Source organism: Scyliorhinus torazame, chromosome 22 (assembly GCF_047496885.1).
Source record: "Scyliorhinus torazame isolate Kashiwa2021f chromosome 22, sScyTor2.1, whole genome shotgun sequence".
Classification (NCBI taxonomy): domain Eukaryota; kingdom Metazoa; phylum Chordata; class Chondrichthyes; order Carcharhiniformes; family Scyliorhinidae; genus Scyliorhinus; species Scyliorhinus torazame.
In genome coordinates, this window is record NC_092728.1 from 34,545,130 (window position 1) to 34,571,552 (window position 26,423).

Sequence of the window (26,423 nt, forward strand, 5' to 3'; positions counted from 1 at the left end):
AGAGTGGGATTAGACTGGGTGGGATATTAAACAATGCGGGGAGTGAGGGGGAGAGTGGGATTGGACTGGGTGGGATATAAAACAATGCGGGGAGTGAGGTGGAGAGTGGGATTAGACTGAGTGGAATATTAAACGATGCGGGGAGTGAGGGTGAGAGTGGGATTAGACTGACGGGATATTAAACGATGAGTGGAATGTGCGGGAGAGTGGGATTAGACTGGGTGGGATATTAAACGGTGCGGGGAGTGAGCGGGAGAGTGAGATTAGAATGGGTGGAATATTAAACGATGCAGGGAGTGAGTGGAAGAGTGGGATTTGACTGGGTGGTTTATTAAACGATGCGGGGAGTGAGGGGGAGAGTGGGATTAGACTGGGTGGAATATTAAACGATGCGGGGAGTGAGGGGGAGAGTGGGATTAGACTGGGTGGGAAATTAAAGGGTGCGGGGAGTGGGGGGGAGAATGGATCGGACTGGGTGGGATGTTAAACGATGCGGGGAGTGAGGGAGACAGTCGGATTAGACTGTGTAGAATAGTAAACGATGCGGGAAGTGAGGGGGAAAGTGGGATTAGACTGGCTGGGACATTAAACGATGCGGGGAGTGAGGCGGAGAGTCGGATTTGACTGGGTAGAATATTAAATGATGTGGGGAGTGTGGGGGGAGAGTGGGATTAGACTGGGTGGAATATTAAACGATGCGGGGAATGAGGAGGAGAGTGGGATTACACTGGGTGGGATATGAAACGATGCGGGGAATGAGGGGGAGAGTGGGATTAGACTGGGTGGAATATTAAAGTATTCGGGGTGTGAGCGGGAGAGTGGGATTAGACTGGGTGGGATATTAAACGATGCAGGGAATGAGGTGGAGAGTGGGATCAGACTGGGTGGGATATTAAACGATGCGGGGATTGTGGGGGAGAGTGGGATTAGACTGCGTGGAATATTAAACGGCGCGGGGTGTGAGGGGGAGAGTGGGATTAGACTGGGTGGGATATTAAACGATGCGGGGAGTGAGGGGGAGAGTGGAATTAGACTGGGTGGGATATTAAACGATGCAGAGAGTGAGGAGGAGTGGGTTTAGAAAGTGGAATATTAAACGATGCAGGGAGTAAGGGGGAGAGTGGGATTTAACGATGCGGGGAGTGAGGGGGAGAGTGGGATTAGGCTGGGTGGGATGTTAAACGATGCGGGGAGTGAGAGGGAGAGTGGGATTAGACAGGGTAGAATATTAAACGATGCAGGGAGTGAGGGGGAGAGTGGGGTTAGACTGGGAGGAATATTAAACGATGCCGGGAGTGAGTGGGAGAGTGGGATTAGACTGGGTGGGATATTAAACGGTGCGGGGAAGGAGGGGGAGTGTGGGATTAGACTGGGTGGAATAATAAACAATGCGGGGAGTGAGGGGGAGAGTGGTATTGGACTGGGTGGGATATTAAACGATGCAGGGAGTGAGGGGGAGAGTGGGGTTAGACTGGGAGGAATATTAAACGGTGCGGGGAGTGAGGGGGAGCGTGGGATTAGACTGGGTGGAATAATAAACAATGCGGGGAGTGAGGGGGAGAGTGGTATTGGACTGGGTGGGATATTAAACGATGCAGGGAGTGAGGGGGAGAGTGGGATTAGACTGCGTGGGATATTAAACGATGCGGGGAGTGAGGGAGACAGTCGGATTAGACTGTGTAGAATAGTAAACGATGCGGGAAGTGAGGGGGAAAGTGGGATTAGACTGAGTGGGATATTAAACGATGCGGGGAGTGAGGGGGAGAGTCGGATTTGACTGGGTGGAATATTAAATGATGTGGGGTGTGTGGGGGGAGAGTGGGATTAGACTGGGTGGAATACTAAACGATGCGGGGAATGAGGAGGAGAGTGGGATTACACTGGGTGGGATATGAAACGATGCGGGGAATGAGGGGGAGAGTGGGATTAGACTGGGTGGAATATTAAACTATTCGGGGTGTGAGCGGGAGAGTGGGATTAGACTGGGTGGGATATTAAACGATGCAGGGAATGAGGTGGAGAGTGGGATCAGACTGGGTGGGATATTAAACGATGCGGGGATTGTGGGGGAGAGTGGGATTGGACTGGGTGGAATATTAAACGATGCGGGGAATGAGGGCGAGAGTGGGATTAGACTGGTTGGGATATTAAATGATGCGGGGAATGAGGGCGAGAGTGGGATTAGACTGGGTGGGATATTAAATGATGCGGGGAGTGAGGGGGAGAGTGGGATTAGACTGGGTGGAATATTAAACGATGCGGGGAATGAGGGCTAGAGTGGGATTAGACTGGCTGGGATATTAAATGATGCGGGGAGTGAGGGGGAGAGTGGGATTAGACTGGGTGGGATATTAAACAATGCGGGGAGTGAGGGGGAGAGTGGGATTGGACTGGGTGGGATATAAAACAATGCGGGGAGTGAGGTGGAGAGTGGGATTAGACTGAGTGGAATATTAAACGATGCGGGGAGTGAGGGTGAGAGTGGGATTAGACTGACGGGATATTAAACGATGAGTGGAATGTGCGGGAGAGTGGGATTAGACTGGGTGGGATATTAAACGGTGCGGGGAGTGAGCGGGAGAGTGAGATTAGAATGGGTGGAATATTAAACGATGCAGGGAGTGAGTGGAAGAGTGGGATTTGACTGGGTGGTTTATTAAACGATGCGGGGAGTGAGGGGGAGAGTGGGATTAGACTGGGTGGAATATTAAACGATGCGGGGAGTGAGGGGGAGAGTGGGATTAGACTGGGTGGGAAATTAAAGGGTGCGGGGAGTGGGGGGGAGAATGGATCGGACTGGGTGGGATGTTAAACGATGCGGGGAGTGAGGGAGACAGTCGGATTAGACTGTGTAGAATAGTAAACGATGCGGGAAGTGAGGGGGAAAGTGGGATTAGACTGGCTGGGACATTAAACGATGCGGGGAGTGAGGCGGAGAGTCGGATTTGACTGGGTAGAATATTAAATGATGTGGGGAGTGTGGGGGGAGAGTGGGATTAGACTGGGTGGAATATTAAACGATGCGGGGAATGAGGAGGAGAGTGGGATTACACTGGGTGGGATATGAAACGATGCGGGGAATGAGGGGGAGAGTGGGATTAGACTGGGTGGAATATTAAAGTATTCGGGGTGTGAGCGGGAGAGTGGGATTAGACTGGGTGGGATATTAAACGATGCAGGGAATGAGGTGGAGAGTGGGATCAGACTGGGTGGGATATTAAACGATGCGGGGATTGTGGGGGAGAGTGGGATTAGACTGCGTGGAATATTAAACGGCGCGGGGTGTGAGGGGGAGAGTGGGATTAGACTGGGTGGGATATTAAACGATGCGGGGAGTGAGGGGGAGAGTGGAATTAGACTGGGTGGGATATTAAACGATGCAGAGAGTGAGGAGGAGTGGGTTTAGAAAGTGGAATATTAAACGATGCAGGGAGTAAGGGGGAGAGTGGGATTAAACGATGCGGGGAGTGAGGGGGAGAGTGGGATTAGGCTGGGTGGGATGTTAAACGATGCGGGGAGTGAGAGGGAGAGTGGGATTAGACAGGGTAGAATATTAAACGATGCAGGGAGTAAGGGGGAGAGTGGGATTAAACGATGTGGGGAGTGAGGGGAAGAGTGGGATTAGTCTGGGTGGGATATTGAACGATGCGGGGAGTGAGGGGAAGAGTGGGATTAGACTGGGTGGAATATTAAACGATGTGGGTGTCATGATATTCAAACACACACATCATGATGGACACACTAACAGGCAAATCAGAGTACACAACACCACAACCAATCACAGACAAGAACACCAACCACATAAAAAGCACGAGCACGACACCTGGAGGTCAGTAGGTCTGGGGAGAAGGAAACAAGAAAGAGCTGTTGAAACACCACAAGCAGGGAGCCCCCCACGTGCAGAGTGCAAAGACCAAGTTGTAAATAGTGAGTTTAAATAAAGAAGCGTTGTACCATATGCAACTGTGTTGGCTCTTCTGTGTGTCAGAACACCCAACACCACATGGTACAGGAGTGGATCGATACCTGCCTACCAACCTGCCATTCTGGACATGGACCACACCGGCAAACCGCAGCCGATGCAAGTCACGGGGAACCTAGGCACCAACTGGAAGCTCTACAGGCAGCGATTTGACCTGTACATCCGTGCCACCGAAAAACAGAATGCCTCGGATGATTCGAAGATTGCAATGCTCCTCTTCTACGCAGGCCCCCACCCAAATGATGTCTTTAATTCACTGGTGTTCGAGGAAGGCGAAAACCAGGCCAAATATGACACGGTCATCCTCAAAATGGACCAGCACTTTCAAACTGAAGTAAACGAAACTTTCGAAAGATACATCTTTCAGCAACGCCTGCAAGGTAAGGAGGAGCTTTTTCAACCCTTTTTGACGCACCTCCGGATTCTAGCGCAGTCCTGCGGTTACGGCACCACTACAGAGTCCATGATCAGGGACCAGATTGTTTTTGGCGTTGCCTCTAGTGGCCTACGCCAGCAGCTTCTTAAAATAAAGAGCCTCACCTTAGCGTCTGCTGTGGAAGCCTGTGTCCTCCATGAAAATGCTACCTGCCGTTTTGCCCGATTTCAGGCGTCCGAGTTGGCACGGAGGGGGTCCCCAGCCGTCGAATCGGCAAGCCAGGCCGCCCACGACGTTGAACGCATCCAGGCCGTCGATTTCTTCCCGCCCCACGGCCCGGACGACAGCGGCCGCTTCCCGCGCTTTTCGCGGTCTCCCGCGCAGGTGCGCGCCAAAAATAACGGCCACAACGAGGGACGCACTGCGCAGGCGCGCCCACCGCAACATCGCACTGCGCATGCGCAGTGGCGCAACGAACATCGTGACGTCATGACGTGCAGCAATTGTGGAGGTCTACACTTAAAAGGGCAATGTCCTGCAAAATACCGACAGTGCAACAGATGTGCCATGATAGGCCACTACGCAGCCCGCTGTCGTGCGGCTCAACCCATGGATCCGGCGCATCCTCGGCAACCTCGCACACGAGTCAGGACCGTCCAGCCCACGCATCACGACTTCCAGTTAAGTGATGCAGATGACCAGGATGACTTCCGAGTTGCCGTCATTGATGTCAACAAGGTCAATGCCATCAATCCAGACGATGAGTGGTGTGCCACCCTGACGGTCAACCGATCGCGCGTCGCCTTCCGTCTGGACACCGGCGCATCCGCCAACCTGATTGCTTACTCTGCAGTCCAGGCCATGAAGGTCAAACCACCCATCACACCATCCCGGCTTAAGATGGTTGACTATAACGGGAACGTTATCCCGTCCGTAGGATCTTGCCAGCTACAGGTGACTCACAAGAGGTACACGGCCACACTCCCCTTCGAAGTTGTGGGCTCATCAAAGGACTCGTTACTGGGCGCACAAGCGTGTAAGGTCCTTCACCTGGTACAGTGCATCATGTCTCTCTCTCCAGATGAGATATCCGACTTCCCGGATGCTGAGTTCCACGCGAATCTCCATTCCCTCCTCGCTCACAACCAGGAGGTTTTTGAAGGCATGGGGACATTGCCACACACGTACAAGATTCGACTCAGACCGGACGCCATCCCTGTCGTTCACGCACCTCGCAGGGTTCCTGCGCCTCTCAAAGACCGCCTCAAGGCACAACTGCAGATTCTTCAGGACCAAGGGGTCCTATCCAAGGTCACGGAGCCCACGCCATGGGTCAGCTCCATGGTCTGTGTAAAGAAGCCCTCTGGCGAGCTCCGTATATGTATAGATCCAAAAGATCTGAACAACAACATCATGCGGGAACACTATCCCATCCCGAAACGAGAAGACCTCACCAGCGAGATGGCGCGAGCCAACATATTCACTAAATTGGATGCGTCCAAAGGATTCTGGCAGATCCAACTGGACCCGGCCAGCCGAAGACTATGCACATTCAACACCCCTTTTGGCAGATTCTGCTACAACCGGATGCCATTCGGCATCATTTCGGCATCTGAAGTATTCCACCGCATTATGGAGCAGATGATGGAAGGCATCGAAGGGGTACGTGTATATGTGGACGATATCATCATTTGGTCCACCACTCCGCAGGAACACATGCATCGTCTTCGACGTGTCTTCACCCGCATACGGCAAAATGGCCTGCGTCTCAACCGTGCGAAGTGTGCTTTCGGCCAGACGGAGCTGAAATTCCTCGGGGACCACATCTCAAGGTCCGGGGTCCGTCCCGATGCAGACAAGGTTAGCGCCATCACAGCCATGCCACGACCGGCTGACAAGAAGGCTGTCTTAAGATTCCTGGGCATGGTCAACTTCCTTGGGAAGTTCATTCCCAACCTGGCTTCTCATACAACAAACATGCGCCATCTCGTAAAAAAATCGACGGAATTCAACTGGCACCAGTCGCATCAGCGGGAATGGGAGGAGCTCAAGCACAAACTGGTCACGGCACCAGTGCTGGCCTTCTTTGACGCGACTCGCCCTACAAAGATCTCAACAGACGCCAGCCAATCTGGTATTGGAGCGGTACTCCTGCAAAAAGACAGCACGTCTTCATGGGCCCCGGTTGCGTATGCCTCACGAGCCATGACCCCTACCGAACAGCGCTACGCGCAAATCGAAAAAGAATGCCTGGGCTTGTTAACTGGACTGGACAAGTTCCACGACTATGTGTATGGCCTGCCACGATTCACGGTCGAAACTGACCACCGCCCCCTGGTCAACATCATTAACAAAGACCTGAACGACATGACTCCTCGCCTCCAGCGCATCTTACTTAAACTCAGGAGGTACGATTTTGAACTGATCTACACTCCGGGGAAGGAACTCATAGTGGCGGACACTCTTTCCCGAGCAGTGAGCACACCACCAGATGCGGAGGGGTTCGTGCGTCAAATTGAGGCACACGTGACTCTGACAGCAGCAAATATGCCAGCTGATGATCCTTGTCTGGCCCACATACGTGCAGAGACGGCGACTGACCCTCTGCTGCAGCGAGTGATGCGCCACATGACGGAAGGGTGGCTAAAAGGGCAGTGCCCCCAGTTTTATAATGTGCGAGATGATCTCACCAATATAGACGGGGTCCTTATGAAATCGCATAGGATCGTCATTCCACACTGTGTGCGCCAGATGATTCTTCGTCAACTACACGAAGGCCACTTGGGCGTCGAAAAATGCAGACGAAGGGCCCGGGCGGCGGTATATTGGCCGGGTATTAATGAAGACATAGCCAACATGGTGCTCAACTGCACAACCTGTCAGAGGTTTCAGCCAGCGCAACCTCCGGAAACACTTCTACCACACGAGATGGTGACGTCCCCCTGGGCGAAGGTGGGTGTTGACCTATTTCACGCGCTCGGCAGAGATTACATTGTTATTATAGACTACTTCTCAAACTACCCGGAAGTCATGCCTCTCCATGATCTGACGTCGTCCGCAGTCATTGGGGCCTGCAAGGAAACGTTTGCTCGCCATGGCATTCCAAGGACTGTCATGTCAGACAATGGACCTTGTTTTGCCAGCCGTGAATGGTCGTCCTTTGCCGCAGCATATGGTTTCACTCATGTGACATCCAGCCCTCTGCATCCACAATCGAACGGGAAGGCTGAAAAGGGTGTCCACATCGCAAAGCGGCTCCTGTGCAAGGCGGCTGATGCCGGATCGGACTTTAACCTTGCCTTGCTGGCCTATCGATCGGCCCCGTTATCCACGGGCCTCTCGCCAGCGCAGCTACTAATGGGTCGCTCCCTCAGGACGACGGTACCTTCCGTCCTGGCACCGACAACAGACCATGAGGCGGTTCTTCGGGACATGCAACTGCAGCGTGATCGCCAGAAAGGTCGGTACGACACACGAGCGACGGACCTGCCCCCCCTGTCCTCCGGAGACAAAGTACGCGTCCATCACCCGTATGGTGGCTGGTCAGCACCGGCCGAAGTCCTCCGACAAGTGGCTCCCCGCTCGTTCCTGGTTCGCATGCTGGATGGTTCCGTGCGTCGCCGCAATCGGCGCGCCCTTCGCCGACTTCCACGCTCACAGCCACACAACACGCCAGATCCTCAACAGGCTTCCGCGGATGACTTTGTGGAGCTGCCGCACATCACGCCCTTTCCATCGCCACCCATGGCCATGCCTGCACAGCAGCCGGTGGTTCTTGATCCACCCTTAAGGCGGTCAACCCGAATTCGTCGCAAACCCATTAGAATGGACTTATAATACAGTTCATATGTTTAATAAGTTGGACAATTTTACATGATAACCTGTTGTTGTTTATCGTTCCAGATGTCGTCTGACTGGACAACTGTTCAAATTTTTTTTCTTCTCTCGTTCGCATTTCTGTTATGTTATGGTACAACTGGATTCATGTGACGCACTCGACATCGCCCCATGTACATAGTTCCGTCATAGACACATGCTGCACACGACACACACACACTCTTAGATGCACTCACGTCACGATCATATTTATTACCACGTAGGCACATATCTTTGTAAAAAGGGGGGATGTCATGATATTCAAACACACACATCATGATGGACACACTAACAGGCAAATCAGAGTACACAACACCACAACCAATCACAGACAAGAACACCAACCACATAAAAAGCACGAGCACGACACCTGGAGGTCAGTAGGTCTGGGGAGAAGGAAACAAGAAAGAGCTGTTGAAACACCACAAGCAGGGAGCCCCCCACGTGCAGAGTGCAAAGACCAAGTTGTAAATAGTGAGTTTAAATAAAGAAGCGTTGTACCATATGCAACTGTGTTGGCTCTTCTGTGTGTCAGAACACCCAACACCACAGTGGGGAATGAGGGGGAGAGTGGGGTTAGACTGGGTGGAATATTAAACGATGCGGGGAATGAGGGGGAGAGTGGGATTAGACTGGGTGGGATATTGAACGATGCGGGGAGTGAGGGAAGAGTGGAATTAGACTGGGTGGAGTATTAAACGATGCCGGGAGTGAGGGGGTGAGTGGAATTAGACTGGGTGGGATATTGAACGATGCGGGGAGTGAGGGGAAGAGTGGGATTAGACTGGGTGGGATATTGAACGATGCCGGGAGTGAGGGGGAGAGTGGAATTAGACTGGGTGGGATATTGAACGATGCGGGGAGTGAGGGGAAGAGTGGAATTAGACTGGGTGGGATGTTAAACGATGCGGGGAGTGAGGGGAAGAGTGGAATTAGACTGGGTGGGATATTAAACGATGCCGGGAGTGAGGGGGAGAGTGGAATTAGACTGGGTGGGATATTAAACAATGCGGGCAGTGAGGGGAAGAGTGGAATTAGACTGGGTGGGATATTGAACGATGCGGGGAGTGAGGGGAAGAGTGGAATTAGACTGGGTGGAGTATTAAACGATGCCGGGAGTGAGGGGGTGAGTGGGATGAGACTGGGTGGGATATTAAACGATGCAGGGAGTGAGGGGAAGAGTGGAATTAGACTGGGTGGAATATTAAACGATGCCGGGAGTGTGGGGGAGAGTGGGATTAGACTGGGTGGAATATTAAACGATGCCGGGAGTGAGGGGGAGAGTGGGATGAGACTGGGTGGGATATTAAATGATGCGGGGAGTGAGGGGGATAGTGGGATGAGGCTGGGTGGAATATTAAACCATGCCGTGTTTGAGGGGGAGAGTGGGATTAGACTGGGTGGAATATTAAACGATGCGGGGACTGAGGGGGAGAGCGGGATTAGACTGGGTGGAATATTAAACAACGCGGGGAGTGAAGGGGAGAGTGGGATTAGACTGGGTGGAATATTAAACGATGCCGGGAGTGAGGGGGAGAGTGGGATTAGACTGGGTGGGATATTAAACGATGCGGGCAGTGAGGGGGAGAGTGAGATTTGACTGGGTGGAACATTAAACAATGCAGTGAGTGAGGGGGAGAGTGGGGTTCGACTGGGTGGAATATTAAACGATGCGGGGAGTGAGGGAAAGAGTGGAATTTGACTGGGTGGGATATTAAACGATGCGGGGAGTGAGGGGGATAGTGGGATTAGACTGGATAGAATATTAAACGATGCGGGGAGTGAGGGGAAGAGTGGGATTAGACTGGGTGGAATATTAAACAACGCGGGGAGTGAAGGGGAGAGTGGGATTAGACTGGGTGGAATATTAAACGATGCAGGGAGTGAGGGGGAGAGTGGGATTAGACTAGGTGGAATATTAAACGATGCGGGGAATGAGGGGGAGAGTGGGATTAGACTCGGTGGAATATTAAATGATGCCGGGAGTGAGGGGGAGAGTGATATTGGACTGGGTGGGATATTAAACGATGCAGGCAGTGAGGGGGAGAGTGGGGTTAGACTGGATGGAATATTAAACGATGCGGGGAGTGAGGGGGAGAGTGGGATTAGACTGGGTGGAATATTAAACGATGCCGGGAGTGAGGGGGAGAGTAGGATTAGACTGGGTGGAGAAGAAACGATGCGGGGAGTGAGGGGGAGAGTGGGATTGGACTGGGTGGAATATTAAACAACGCGGGGAGTGAAGGGGAGAGTGGGATTAGACTGGGTGGAATATTAAACGATGCGGGGAATGAGGGGGAGAGTGGGATTAGACTCGGTGGAATATTAAATGATGCCGGGAGTGAGGGGGAGAGTGGGGTTAGACTGGGTGGAATATTAAACGATGCAGGGAGTGAGGGGGAGAGTGGGATTAGACTAGGTGGAATATTAAACGATGCGGGGAATGAGGGGGAGAGTGGGATTAGACTCGGTGGCATATTAAATGATGCCGGGAGTGAGGGGGAGAGTGGTATTGGACTGGGTGGGATATTAAACGATGCAGGGAGTGAGGGGGAGAGTGGGGTTAGACTGGGTGGAATATTAAACGATGCCGGGAGTGAGGGGGAGAGTGGGATTAGACTGGGTGGAGAAGAAACGATGCGGGGAGTGAGGGGGAGAGTGGGATTGGACTGGGTGGGATATTAAACAATGCGGGGAGTGAGGGGAAGAGTGGAATTAGACTGGGTGGGATATTGAACGATGCGGGGAGTGAGGGGAAGAGTGGAATTAGACTGGGTGGAGTATTAAACGATGCCGGGAGTGAGGGGGTGAGTGGGATGAGACTGGGTGGGATATTAAACGATGCAGGGAGTGAGGGGAAGAGTGGAATTAGACTGGGTGGAATATTAAACGATGCCGGGAGTGTGGGGGAGAGTGGGATTAGACTGGGTGGAATATTAAACGATGCCGGGAGTGAGGGGGAGAGTGGGATGAGACTGGGTGGGATATTAAATGATGCGGGGAGTGAGGGGGATAGTGGGATGAGGCTGGGTGGAATATTAAACCATGCCGTGTTTGAGGGGGAGAGTGGGATTAGACTGGGTGGAATATTAAACGATGCGGGGACTGAGGGGGAGAGCGGGATTAGACTGGGTGGAATATTAAACAACGCGGGGAGTGAAGGGGAGAGTGGGATTAGACTGGGTGGAATATTAAACGATGCCGGGAGTGAGGGGGAGAGTGGGATTAGACTGGGTGGGATATTAAACGATGCGGGCAGTGAGGGGGAGAGTGAGATTTGACTGGGTGGAACATTAAACAATGCAGTGAGTGAGGGGGAGAGTGGGGTTCGACTGGGTGGAATATTAAACGATGCGGGGAGTGAGGGAAAGAGTGGAATTTGACTGGGTGGGATATTAAACGATGCGGGGAGTGAGGGGGATAGTGGGATTAGACTGGATAGAATATTAAACGATGCGGGGAGTGAGGGGAAGAGTGGGATTAGACTGGGTGGAATATTAAACAACGCGGGGAGTGAAGGGGAGAGTGGGATTAGACTGGGTGGAATATTAAACGATGCAGGGAGTGAGGGGGAGAGTGGGATTAGACTAGGTGGAATATTAAACGATGCGGGGAATGAGGGGGAGAGTGGGATTAGACTCGGTGGAATATTAAATGATGCCGGGAGTGAGGGGGAGAGTGATATTGGACTGGGTGGGATATTAAACGATGCAGGCAGTGAGGGGGAGAGTGGGGTTAGACTGGATGGAATATTAAACGATGCGGGGAGTGAGGGGGAGAGTGGGATTAGACTGGGTGGAATATTAAACGATGCCGGGAGTGAGGGGGAGAGTAGGATTAGACTGGGTGGAGAAGAAACGATGCGGGGAGTGAGGGGGAGAGTGGGATTGGACTGGGTGGAATATTAAACAACGCGGGGAGTGAAGGGGAGAGTGGGATTAGACTGGGTGGAATATTAAACGATGCGGGGAATGAGGGGGAGAGTGGGATTAGACTCGGTGGAATATTAAATGATGCCGGGAGTGAGGGGGAGAGTGGGGTTAGACTGGGTGGAATATTAAACGATGCAGGGAGTGAGGGGGAGAGTGGGATTAGACTAGGTGGAATATTAAACGATGCGGGGAATGAGGGGGAGAGTGGGATTAGACTCGGTGGCATATTAAATGATGCCGGGAGTGAGGGGGAGAGTGGTATTGGACTGGGTGGGATATTAAACGATGCAGGGAGTGAGGGGGAGAGTGGGGTTAGACTGGGTGGAATATTAAACGATGCCGGGAGTGAGGGGGAGAGTGGGATTAGACTGGGTGGAGAAGAAACGATGCGGGGAGTGAGGGGGAGAGTGGGATTGGACTGGGTGGGATATTAAACAATGCGGGGAGTGAGGGGGAGGGTGGGATTAGACTGGGTGGAATATTAAACGATGCCGGGAGTGAGGGGGAGAGTGGGATGAGACTGGGTGGGATATTAAATGATGCGGGGAGTGAGGGGGATAGTGGGATGAGGCTGGGTGGAATATTAAACCATGCCGTGTTTGAGGGGGAGAGTGGGATTAGACTGGGTGGAATATTAAACGATGCGGGGACTGAGGGGGAGAGCGGGATTAGACTGGGTGGAATATTAAACAACGCGGGGAGTGAAGGGGAGAGTGGGATTAGACTGGGTGGAATATTAAACGATGCCGGGAGTGAGGGGGAGAGTGGGATTAGACTGGGTGGGATATTAAACGATGCGGGCAGTGAGGGGGAGAGTGAGATTTGACTGGGTGGAACATTAAACAATGCAGTGAGTGAGGGGGAGAGTGGGGTTCGACTGGGTGGAATATTAAACGATGCGGGGAGTGAGGGAAAGAGTGGAATTTGACTGGGTGGGATATTAAACGATGCGGGGAGTGAGGGGGATAGTGGGATTAGACTGGATAGAATATTAAACGATGCGGGGAGTGAGGGGAAGAGTGGGATTAGACTGGGTGGAATATTAAACAACGCGGGGAGTGAAGGGGAGAGTGGGATTAGACTGGGTGGAATATTAAACGATGCAGGGAGTGAGGGGGAGAGTGGGATTAGACTAGGTGGAATATTAAACGATGCGGGGAATGAGGGGGAGAGTGGGATTAGACTCGGTGGAATATTAAATGATGCCGGGAGTGAGGGGGAGAGTGATATTGGACTGGGTGGGATATTAAACGATGCAGGCAGTGAGGGGGAGAGTGGGGTTAGACTGGATGGAATATTAAACGATGCGGGGAGTGAGGGGGAGAGTGGGATTAGACTGGGTGGAATATTAAACGATGCCGGGAGTGAGGGGGAGAGTAGGATTAGACTGGGTGGAGAAGAAACGATGCGGGGAGTGAGGGGGAGAGTGGGATTGGACTGGGTGGAATATTAAACAACGCGGGGAGTGAAGGGGAGAGTGGGATTAGACTGGGTGGAATATTAAACGATGCGGGGAATGAGGGGGAGAGTGGGATTAGACTCGGTGGAATATTAAATGATGCCGGGAGTGAGGGGGAGAGTGGGGTTAGACTGGGTGGAATATTAAACGATGCAGGGAGTGAGGGGGAGAGTGGGATTAGACTAGGTGGAATATTAAACGATGCGGGGAATGAGGGGGAGAGTGGGATTAGACTCGGTGGCATATTAAATGATGCCGGGAGTGAGGGGGAGAGTGGTATTGGACTGGGTGGGATATTAAACGATGCAGGGAGTGAGGGGGAGAGTGGGGTTAGACTGGGTGGAATATTAAACGATGCCGGGAGTGAGGGGGAGAGTGGGATTAGACTGGGTGGAGAAGAAACGATGCGGGGAGTGAGGGGGAGAGTGGGATTGGACTGGGTGGGATATTAAACAATGCGGGGAGTGAGGGGGAGGGTGGGATTTGACTGGGTGGAATATTAAACGATGCGGGGAGTGAGGGGGAGAGTGGGATTAGACTGGGTGGGATGTTAAATGATGCGGGGAGTGAGGGGGAGAGTGGGATTATGCTGGGTGGAATATTAAACGATGATGGGAGTGAGGGGGAGAATGGGATTAGACTGGGTGGAATATTAAACGATGCGGGCAGTGAGCGGGAGAGTGGGATTAGACTGGGTGGAATATTAAACGATGCCGGGAGTGAGGGGGAGAGTGGGATTAGACTGGGTGGAGAAGAAACGATGCGGGGAGTGAGGGGGAGAGTGGGATTGGACTGGGTGGGATATTAAACAATGCGGGGAGTGAGGGGGAGGGTGGGATTTGACTGGGTGGAATATTAAACGATGCGGGGAGTGAGGGGGAGAGTGGGATTAGACTGGGTGGGATGTTAAATGATGCGGGGAGTGAGGGGGAGAGTGGGATTATGCTGGGTGGAATATTAAACGATGATGGGAGTGAGGGGGAGAGTGGAATTATACTGGGTGGCATATTAAACGATGCGAAGAGTGAGGGGGAAAGTGGGATTAGTCTGGGTGGAATATTAAACGATGCGGGGAGTGAGGGGGAGAGTGGGATAAGACTGGGTGGGATATTAAATGAACGGGGGAGTGAGTGGGAGAATGGGACTAGACTGGGTTGAATATTAAACGATGCGTGGAGTGAGGGGAAGAGTGGGATTAGACTGGGTGGAATATTAAACAATGCGGGGAGTGAGGGGGATAGTGGGATTAGGCTGGGTGGAATATTAAACGATGCCGGGAGTGAGGGGGAGAGTGGGATTAGACTGGGTGGAATATTAAACAATGCGGGGAGTGAGGGGGAGAGGGGGATTAGACTGGGTGGAATATTAAACGATGCGGGGAGTGAGGGGCTGAGTGGGATTAGACTGGGTGGAATATTAGACGATGTGGGGAGTGAGGGGGAGAGTGGGATTAGACTGGGTGGAATATTAAACGATGTGGGGAGTGAGGGGGAGAGTGGGATTAGACTGGCTGGGATATTAAACGATGCGGGGAATGAGGGGGAGAGTGGGATTAGACTGCGTGGGATATTAAACGATGCGGGGAGTGAGAGAGACAGTCGGATTAGACTGGGTGGAATAGTAAACGATGCGGGAAGTGAGGGGGAAAGTGGGATTAGACTGGATGGGATATTAAACGATGCGGGGAGTGAGGCGGAGAGTCTGATTTGACTGGGTGGAATATTAAATGATGTGGGGAGTGTGGGGGGAGAGTGGGATTAGACTGGGTGGAATATTAAACGATGCGGGGAGTGAGGCGGAGAGTTGGATTTGACTGGGTGGAATATTAAATGATGTGGGGAGTGTGGGGGGAGAGTGGGATTAGACTGGGTGGAATATTAAACGATGCGGGGAATGAGGAGGAGAGTGGGATTACACTGGGTGGGATATGAAACGGTGCGGGGAATGAGGGGGAATGTGGGATTAGACTGGGTGGAATATGAAACTATGCGGGGTGTGAGCGGGAGAGTGGGATTAGACTGGGTGGGATATTAAACGATGCAGGGAATGAGGTGGAGAGTGGGATTAGACTGGGTGGGATATTAAACGATGCGGGGATTGTGGGGGAGAGTGGGATTTGACTGGTTGGAATATTAAACGATGCGGGCAATGAGGGCGAGAGTGGGATTAGACTGGTTGGGATATTAAATGATGCGGGGAATGAGGGCGAGAGTTGGATTAGACTGGGTGGGATATTAAATGATGCGGGGAGTGAGGGGGAGAGTGGGATTAGACTGGGTGGAATATTAAAAGATGCGGGGAATGAGGGCGAGAGTGGGATTAGACTGGGTGGGATATTAAATGATGCGGGGATTGAGGGGGAGAGTGGGATTAGACTGGGTGGGATATTAAAGAATGCGGGGAGTGAGGGGGAGAGTGGGATTGGACTTGTTGGGTTATAAAACAATGCGGGGAGTGAGGTGGAGAGTGGGATTAGACTGGGTGGGATATTAAACGATGCGGGGAGTGAGGGGGAGAGTGGGATTAGACTGGTTGGGATATTAAACGGTGCAGGGAGTGAGCGGGAGAGTGGGATGAGAGTGGGTGGGGAGTGAGGGGGAGAGTGGGATTAGACTGGGTGGGATATTAAACGATGCGGGGATTGTGGGGGAGAGTGGGATTTGACTGGTTGGAATATTAAACGATGCGGGGAATGAGGGCGAGAGTGGGATTAGACTGGTTGGGATATTAAATGATGCGGGGAATGAGGGCGAGAGTGGGATTAGACTGGGTGGGATATCAAATGATGCGGGGAGTGAGGGAGAGAGTGGGATTAGACTGGGTGGAATATTAAAAGATGCGGGGAATGAGGGCGAGAGTGGGATTAGACTGGGTGGGATATTAAATGATGCGGGGATTGAGGGGGAGAGTGGGATTAGACTGGGTGGGATATTAAACAATGCGGGGAGTGAGGGGGAGAGTGGGATTAGACTGCGTGGGATATTAAACGATGCGTGGAGTGAGGGAGACAGTCGGATTAGACTGGGTAGAATAGTAAACGATGCGGGAAGTGAGGGGGAAAGTGGGATTAGACTGGCTGGGATATTAAACGATGCGGGGAGTGAGGGGGAGAGTGGGGTTAGACTGGGTGGAATATTAAACGATGCCGGGAGTGAGGGGGAGAGTGGGATTAGACTGGGTGGAGAAGAAACGATGCGGGGAGTGAGGGGGAGAGTGAGATTAGATTGGGAGGGATATTAAACAATGCGGGGAGTGAGGGGGAGAGTGGGATTGGTCTGGGTGGGATATTAAACGATGCGGGGAGTGAGGGGGAGATTGGGATTGGACTAGGTGGAATATTAAACGATGCAGGGAGTGAGGGGGAGAGTGGGATTAGACTGGGTGGGATATTAAACAATGCAGGGAGTGAGGGGGAGAGTGTAATTAGACTGGGTGGGATATTAAACGATGCGGGGAGTGAGGGGGTGAGTGAGATTAGACTGGATGGAACATTAAACAATGCGGGGAGTGAGGGGGAGAGTGGGATTAGACTGGGTGGAATATTAAACGATGCAGGGAGTGAGGCGAGTGTGGGATTAGACTGGGTGGAATATTAAACGATGCAGGGAGTGAGGGGGAGAGTGGGATTAGACTGGGCGGAATATTAAACAATGCCAGGAGTGAGGGGGAGAGTTGGATTAGACTGGGTGGGATATTAGACGATGCGGGGAGTGAGCGGGAAAGTGGGATTAGACTGGGTGGAATATTAAATGATGCCGGGAGTGAGGGGGAGAGTGGGATTAGACTGGGTGGAATATTAAAGGATTCCGGGAGTGAGGGGGAGAGTGGGATTAGACTGGGTGGGATATTAAAGAGTTTTGGGAGTGAGGGTGAGAGTGGGATTAGACTGGGTGGGATATTAAACGTTGCGGGGAGTGAGGGGACACTTGAATTCGACCAAACCACATCCTCCGTCCTACCTACTCACCTGTCCTCATCTCCCCAATCATCTGTCTGTAAATGGGTAAAATGTGCTGCTATTAATCAAGCCTTTCCTGTTTGTCATCTCGACAATCCTTCATGTTTATTCTTGTTTGTATTAACATAGATATTTCTGGGCCCTTTCTCAATTTGAGTGGATACCATTCATTGAAAGTGGACAGTGTTGGTTGAAAAATTCTAGCAATTAGTTTGTTCTCTCAGGCATTTACACTGGAACTCCGGGTTTCATGATCTTACCTGACTTTTGTTAAAACCGTCTCGACTTTGTCATTCCCGACAGGCTTCATTAGAATTGTGCTCATTGTGAATTTGTGCTTCCTGCTGGTGAACCATCGGGCATCAGAAGCCATTCCGATGATGTACCATTTCCCTAGAAACTGAACAGAAAGTGAACCTTTGACATTATAGAGCATTTATGTAGTTACATTCACTGATTTTTAAACAATTATTTTTTAATGAATTTAGAGTACCCAATTCTTTTTTTCCAATTAAGGTACCATTTAGCGTGGCCAATCGTCAGACTCTGCACATCTTTGGGTTGTGGGGATGCGACCCACACAGACAAGGGGAGAATGTGCAAACTCCACACGGACAGTGACCCGGGACTGGGATCGAACTCGGCTCCTCGGTGCCGTGAGGCAGCAGTGCTAACCACTACACCGGCATGCCGCCCCTTGGTACATACACTGATGATTACATTCTGGGATAATTGAAATTAAAAGCTACATTGTCCTCTTCTGTTTTTGCCAGTGACAGGGTGAGAGTGATGCGTTTGTGGTGACCTGCTTGACACACCTGAACATTGCAGGTTGTTGTCCCAAACAGCCTAGAATGATCCTGAAGTTCACACGAATGGTTTTTACAAACACCCCCAGTTTTCCTCAGACTAAATAGACAGACACAAAGGACAAGGGCAGCAGATATCTGGGACCGCCAGCATCTGAGAATTCCCCTCATTCACCATCTGGACTGGGAAATATATCGCCGTCCCTTCACTGTCGCTGGGTCTCCCTCCCTACACCACATGGACAGCAGCGGCTTAAGAAGGCAGCTCACCACCACCTTCTGAAGGGCAATTAGGGATGGGCAATAAATGCTGGCCTAGTGATGCCAACTTCCCCTTTATGAATTTAAAATATGACCTCCCCATGAATCCTCGCCGACACACGCACTGTTCTGGTTGAAGGTCCAGGTGATGTGTTTGAGTAGGTGGCTGCAATCCTCCTCCCCGAGCTCAGTTTAAGATAAGGGGCAGGAGGTTTAGGGGGGATGTCAGTAAAGTCCCAGAGGGTGGTGGGAGTCTGGAACTCGCTGCCTGAAAAGGTGGTGGAGGCAGAGACCCTCATAACTGGGGGTGTATCGTTCTATGTTCTATGTTCTATAACATTTAAAAAGTATTTAGATGTGCACTTGCGATGCCAGGGCTTACACCGCAATGGGTCAAGGCTGGAAAATGGGATTAGAATGGTTCGGTGATGGCTTTTGACTGGCACTGACACAATGGGCCGAATAGCTTTTTATGTGACTTGGTGTCCATTCATTTCCACCATCTGTAAGTAACATCACTGCAGAAGAATTCCCATTGAGATACCCACCGCCTGCCCTTGGGAAGTGGTGGAGTCGGCAGCCTGGGGGAGTTGGTGGTGGGAGGGGAACACTAACAAAATGGATGGACCAATATCACAGACACACTGCAATATTGAAATGAGAAAAATAAAAATCAAGTGTCAGGGCAGCACGGTAGCATTGTGGATAGCACAATTGCTTCAGAGCTCCAGGGTCCCAGGTTCGATTCCGGCTTGGGTCACTGTCTGTGCGGAGTCTGCACATTCTCCCTGTGTGTGCGTGGGTTTCCTCCGGGAGCTCCGGTTTCCTCCCACAGTCCAAAGATGTGCAGGTTAGGTGGATTGGCCATGCTAAATTGCCCTTAGTGTCCAAAATTGCCCTTAGTGTTGGGTGGGGTTACTGGGTTATGGGGATAGGGTGGAGGTGTGGGCTTGGGTAGGGTGCTCTTTCCAAGAGCCGGTACACTCGATGGGCCGAATGGCCTCCTTCTGCACTGTAAATTCTATGAAAGTGCTGACTTTCTAGACCGACACTTTAAATACCTCTACGTTTAAAGATTGAGGTAGCAATACTTACAGGTTTAGTGTCGTGAAGGAGGCCATCCAGCCCATTTGATCCACACCTATCAACAAAGATTTAACTATGCTAATCCTATTTACCAGCACTTGGTTCCTACTCCTGGAGGTTCCGGCATGGCACAGGGAAATGGTGTTATTCCATTCTTATATCATTTTTAACCCTTACTTACCACTGCCAAGGGTTTGCTATAACGTCACATGAAAGAAAATGTACAGCAGAGGAATGGAGCATTCAGTCCAATTGGTTCATTATCAGTGTATATACTGCACAGAACAGCCAATCAGAGGGGTACGGTGAGGATTAGAGAGGGGGCCAATCAGAAGGTAAGAGGTGATTAGAGGTCCAAATTGGGAAAGGGGGAGGGATGATCAAAGGGGTAATTATAAGGATGGACAGTCAGGCTGTTGGGGAGGGTGACAAATGGGGAGGAGACGGTAGGTGCTTTCCTGCCCCCATTGAAATGGAAATTGCGTGGTTCACTCGTCAGTCAGACCCAGAGGCACTGGGCAGGGCAACTTCACCCATTTCTACGCCTGTTGTCCAAGAACTGTCCTCACTTTGATAATGCCAGACACTTAACACCAAACATCAGAAGAATGAGGGGGATCTCAGAGAGACTTATAAAATTCTAACAGGACTAGACAGGGTAGATGCAGGGAAGATGTCACCAATGATGGGTGAGTCCAGAACCAGGGGTCACAGCCTGAGGATTCAGGGTAAACCATTTCGGACAGAGATAAGGAGACATTTCTTCACACAAAGAGTGGTGAGCCTGTGGAATTCATTACCACAGGAAGTAGTTGATGCTAAAACTTTGAATATATTCAAGAGGTGGCTGGATATAGCACTTGGGGAGAACGGGATCAAAGGCTATGGGGAGAAAGCAGGATTTGGCTATTGAGTTGGATGATCAGCCATGATCGTGATGAATGGCGGAGCAGGCTCGAAGGGCCAAAAGGCCTCCTCCTGCTCCTATCTACTATGTATCTATGTCCACCGTAAACTGTCTAATTGACATCGTGGGAAGATTCCAAACTGGAATCTATCCTCAAAACTACATTCTATGCTCAAAACCAGGGTTAACCAACCTAAATTCATAGCCTCACACACAACAGAATCAACTTTACATTCCTACTGATCCCCTCTCCTCACCATTACCCCCTACTGACCCCCTCACCCACAAACCTCTCCTCACCATCCCCCCACTGACCCCCTCACCCACGAACCTCTCCTCACCAGCACCCCCACTGACCCCCTCACCCACAAACCTCTCCTCACCAGCACCCCCACTGACCCCCTCACCCACAAACCTCTCCTCACCATCACCCCCACTGACCCCCTCACCCACAAACCTCTCCTCACCATCACCCCCACTGACGCCCTCGCCCACAAACCTCACCTCACCATCCCCCCCACTGACCCCCTCACCCACAAACCTCTCCTCACCATCACCACCACTGACCCCCTCACCCACAAACCTCTCCTCACCATCACCACCACTGACCCCCTCACCCACAAACCTCTCCTCACCATCACCCCCACTGACCCCCTCACCCACAAACCTCACCTCACCATCCCCCTACTGACCCCCTCACCCACAAACCTCACCTCACCATCCCCCTACTGACCCCCTCACCCACAAACCTCTCCTCACAATCCCCCCACTGACCCCCTCACCCACAAACCTCACCTCACCATCCCCCTACTGACCCCCTCACCCACAAACCTCTCCTCACCATCCCCCCACTGACCCCCTCACCCACAAACCTCACCTCACCATCCCCCTACTGACCCCCTCATCCACAAACCTCTCCTCACCATCCCCCCACTGACCCCCTCACCCACAAACCTCTCCTCACCATCACCCGCACGGACCCCCTCACCCACAAACATCTCCTCACCATCACCCCCACTGACCCCCTCACCCACAACCTCTCCTCACCATCACCCCCACTGACCCCCTCACCCACAAACCTCGCCTCACCAGCACCCCCACTGACCCCCTCACCCACAACCTCTCCTCACTATCACCCCCACTGACCCCCTCACCCACAAACCTCTCCTCACCATTACCCCCCACTGACGCCCTCACCCACAAACTTCTCCACACCATCACCCCCACTGACCCCCTCACCCACAACCTCTCCTCACCATCACTCCCACTGACCCCCTCACCCACAAACCTCTCCTCATCATCACCCCCACTGACCCCCTCACCCACAAACCTCTCCTCACCATCACCCCCTCACCCACAACCTCTCCTCACCATCACCCCCACTGACCCCCTCACCCACAAACCTCTCCTCCTCATCACCCCCACTGACCCCCTCACCCACAAACCTCTTCTCACCATCACCCCCACTGACCCCCTCACCCACAAACATCTCCTCACCATCACCCCCACTGACCCCCTCACCCACAAACCTCACCTCACCATCACCCCCACAGACCCCCTCACCCACAAACCTCTCCTCACCATCACCCCCACTGACCCCCTCACCCACAAACCTCTCCTCACTATCGCCCCCACTGACCCCCTCACCCACAAACCTCTCATCACCATCAACCCCACTGACCCCCTCACCCACAAACCTCTCCTCACCATCACCCCCACTGACCCCCTCACCCACAAACCTCGCCTCACCATTACCCCCCACTGACCCCCTCACCCACAAACCTCTCCTCACCATCACCCCCACTGACCCCCTCACCCACAACCTCTCCTCACCATCACCCCCACTGACCCCCTCACCCACAAACCTCTCCTCACCATCACCCCCACTGACCCCCTCACCCACAAACCTCTCCTCATCATCACCCCCACTGACCCCCTCACCCACAACCTCTCCTCACCATCATCCCCACTGACCCCTTCACCCACAAACCTCTCCTCACCATCACCCCCTCACCCACAACCTCTCCTCACCATCACCCCCACTGACCCCCTCACCCACAAACCTCTACTCACCATCACCCCCACTGACCCCTCACCCACAAACCTCTCCTAACCATCACCCCCACTGACCCCCTCACCCACAAACCTCTCCTCATCATCACCCCCACTGACCCCCTCACCCACAAACCTCTCCTCACAATCACCCCCACTGACCCCCTGACCCACAAACCTCTCCTCACCATCACCCCCACTGACCCCCTCACCCACAAACCTCTCCTCATCATCACCCCCACTGACCCCCTCACCCACAAACCTCTCCTCACAATCACCCCCACTGACCCCCTCACCCACAAACCTCTCCTCACCATCACCCCCACTGACCCCCTCACCCACAAACCTCACCTCACTATCACCCCCACTGACCCCCTCACCCACAAACCTCTCCTCACTATCACCCCCACTGACCCCCTCACCCACAAACCTCTCCTCACCATCACCCCCACTGACCCCCTCACCCACAAACCACTCCTCACCATCACCCCCACTGACCCCCGCACCCACAAACCTCACCTCACCATCACCCCAACTGACCCCCTCACCCACAAACCTCTCCTCACCATCACCCCCACTGACCGCCTCACCCACAAACCTCTCCTCACCATCACCCCCACTGACCCCCTCACCCACAAACCTCTCCTCACAATCACCCCCACTGACCCCCTCACCCACAAACCTCTTCTCACCACCCCCACTGACCCCCTCACCCACAAACCTCTCCTCACCATCACCCCCACTGACCCCCTCACCCACAAACCTCTCCTCACCATCACCCCCACTGACCCCCTCACCCACAAACCTCTCCTCACCATCACCCCCACTGACCCCCTCACCCACAAACCTCTCCTCACCAGCACCCCCACTGACCCCCTCACCCACAAACCTCTCCTCACCATCACCCCCACTGACCCCCTCACCCACAAACCTCTCCTCACCATCACCCCCACTGACCCCCTCACCCACAAACCTCTCCTCACCATCACCCCCACTGACCCCCTCACCCACAAACCTCTCCTCACCAGCACCCCCACTGACCCCCTCACCCACAAACCTCTCCTCACTATCGCCCCCACTGACCCCCTCACCCACAAACCTCTCCTGACCAGCACCCCCACAGACACCCTCACCCACAGACCTCTCCTCACCATCACCCCCACAGACCCCCTCACCCACAAACCTCTCCTCATCATCACCCCCACTGACACCCTCACCCACAGACCTCTCCTCACCATCACCCCCACAGACCCCCTCACCCACAAACCTCTCCTCACCATCAACCCCACTGACCCCCTCACCCACAAACCTCTCCTCACCATCACCCCCACTGACCCCCTCACCCACAAACCTCGCCTCACCATTACCCCCCACTGACCCCCTCACCCACAAACCTCTCCTCACCATCACCCCCACTGACCCCCTCACCCACAACCTCTCCTCACCATCACCCACACTGACCCCCTCACCCACAAACCTCACCTCACCATCACCCCCACTGACCCCCTCACCCACAAACCTCTCCTCACCATCACCCCCACTGACCCCCTCACCCACAAACCTCTCCTCATCATCACCCCCACTGACCCCCTCACCCACAACCTCTCCTCACCATCATCCCCACTGACCCCTTCACCCACAAACCTCTCCTCACCATCACCCCCTCACCCACAACCTCTCCTCACCATCACCCCCACTGACCCCCTCACCCACAAACCTCTCCTCCTCATCACCCCCACTGACCCCCTCACCCACAAACCTCTCCTCACCATCACCCCACTGACCGGCTCACCCACAAACCTCACCTCACCATCACCCCCACTGACCCCCTTACCCACAACCTCTCCTCACTATCACTCCCACTGACCCCCTCACCCACAAACCTCTCCTCACCATCACCCCCACTGACCCCCTTACCCACAACCTCTCCTCACTATCACCCCCACTGACCCCTCACCCACAAACCTCTCCTCACCATCACCCCCAGTGACCCCCTCACCCACAAACCTCTCCTCACCATCACCCGCACGGACCCCCTCACCCACAAACCTCTCCTCACAATCACCCCCACTGACCCCCTCACCCACAAACCTCTCCTCACAATCACCCCCACTGACCCCCTCACCCACAAACCTCTCCTCACCATCAGCCCCACGGACCCCCTCACCCACAAACCTCTCCTCACCATCCCCCCACTGACCCCCTCACCCACAAACCTCTCCTCACAATCACTCCCACTGACCCCCTCACCCACAAACCTCTCCTCACCATCACCCCCACTGACCCCCTCACCCACAAACCTCTCCTCACCATCACCCCCACTGACCCCCTCACCCACAAACCTCTCCTCACCATCCCCCCACTGACCCCCTCACCCACAAACCTCTCCTCACAATCACTCCCACTGACCCCCTCACCCACAAACCTCTCCTCACCATCACCCCCACTGACCCCCTCACCCACAAACCTCTCCTCACCATCACCCCCACTGACCCCCTCACCCACAAACCTCTCCTCACCATCACCTCCACTGACCCCCTCACCCACAAACCTCTCCTTACTATCGCCCCCACTGAGCCCCTCACCCACAAACCTCTCCTGACCAGCACACCCACAGACCCCCTCACCCACAAACCTCTCCTCACCATCAACCCCACTGACCCTCTCACCCACAACCTCTCCTCACCATCACCCCCACTGACCCCCTCACCCACAAACCTCTCCTCACCATCACCCCCACTGACCCCCTCACCCACAAACTTCTCCTCACCATCACCCCCACTGACCGGCTCACCCACAAACCTCTCCTCACCATCACCCCCACTGACCCCCTCACCCACAAACCTCTCCTCACCATCACCCCCACTGACCCCTCACCCACAAACCTCTCCTCACCATCACCCCCACAGACCCCCTCACCCACAAACCTCTCCTCACCATCACCCCCACTGACCCCCTCACCCTCAAACCTCTCCTCACCATCACCCCCACTGACCCCCTCACCCACAATCTCTCCTCACCATCACCCCCACTGATCCCCTCACCCACAAACCTCTCCTCACCATCACCCCCACTGACCCCCTCACCCACAAACCTCTCCTCACCATCATCCCCACTGACCCCCTCACCCACAAACCTCGCCTCACCAGCACCCCCACTGACCCCCTCACCCACAGATTTCTCCTCACCATTACCCCCCACTGACCCCCTCACCCACAAACTTCTCCTCACCATCACCCCCACGGACCCCCTCACCCACAACCTCTCCTCACCATCACCCCCACTGACCCCCTCACCCACAACCTCTCCTCACCATCACCCCCACAGACCCCCTCACCCACAAACCTCTCCTCACCATCACCCCCACTGACCCCCTCACCCACAACCTCTCCTCACCATCACCCCCACTGACCCCCTCACCCACAAACCTCTCCTCACCATCACCCCCTCACCCACAACCTCTCCTCACCATCACCCCCACTGACCGCCTCACCCACAAACCTCTCCTCACCATCACCCCCACTGACCCCCTCACCCACAACCTCTCCTCACTATCACCCCCACTGACCCCCTCACCCACAAACCTCTCCTCATCATCACCCCCACTGACCCCTCACCCACAAACCTCTCCTCACCATCACCCACACAGACCCCCTCACCCACAAACCTCTCCTAACCATCACCCCCACTGACCCCCTCACCCACAAACCTCTCCTCATCATCAC

At 53.5% G+C, this 26,423-nt stretch overlaps 1 protein-coding gene across 1 annotated transcript in view; it reads right to left on the reverse strand.

The window, feature by feature from the left end:
* LOC140398999 (lipocalin-like) overlaps positions 1-26,423 on the reverse strand; it is an 80,855-nt gene that overhangs the window by 45,796 nt on the left and 8,636 nt on the right. Inside the window, exon 2 of the mRNA XM_072488039.1 lies at positions 17,844-17,983. Within this exon, the coding sequence (XP_072344140.1) occupies positions 17,844-17,983 (140 nt within the window). The remainder of the gene's footprint in view (positions 1-17,843; positions 17,984-26,423) is intronic.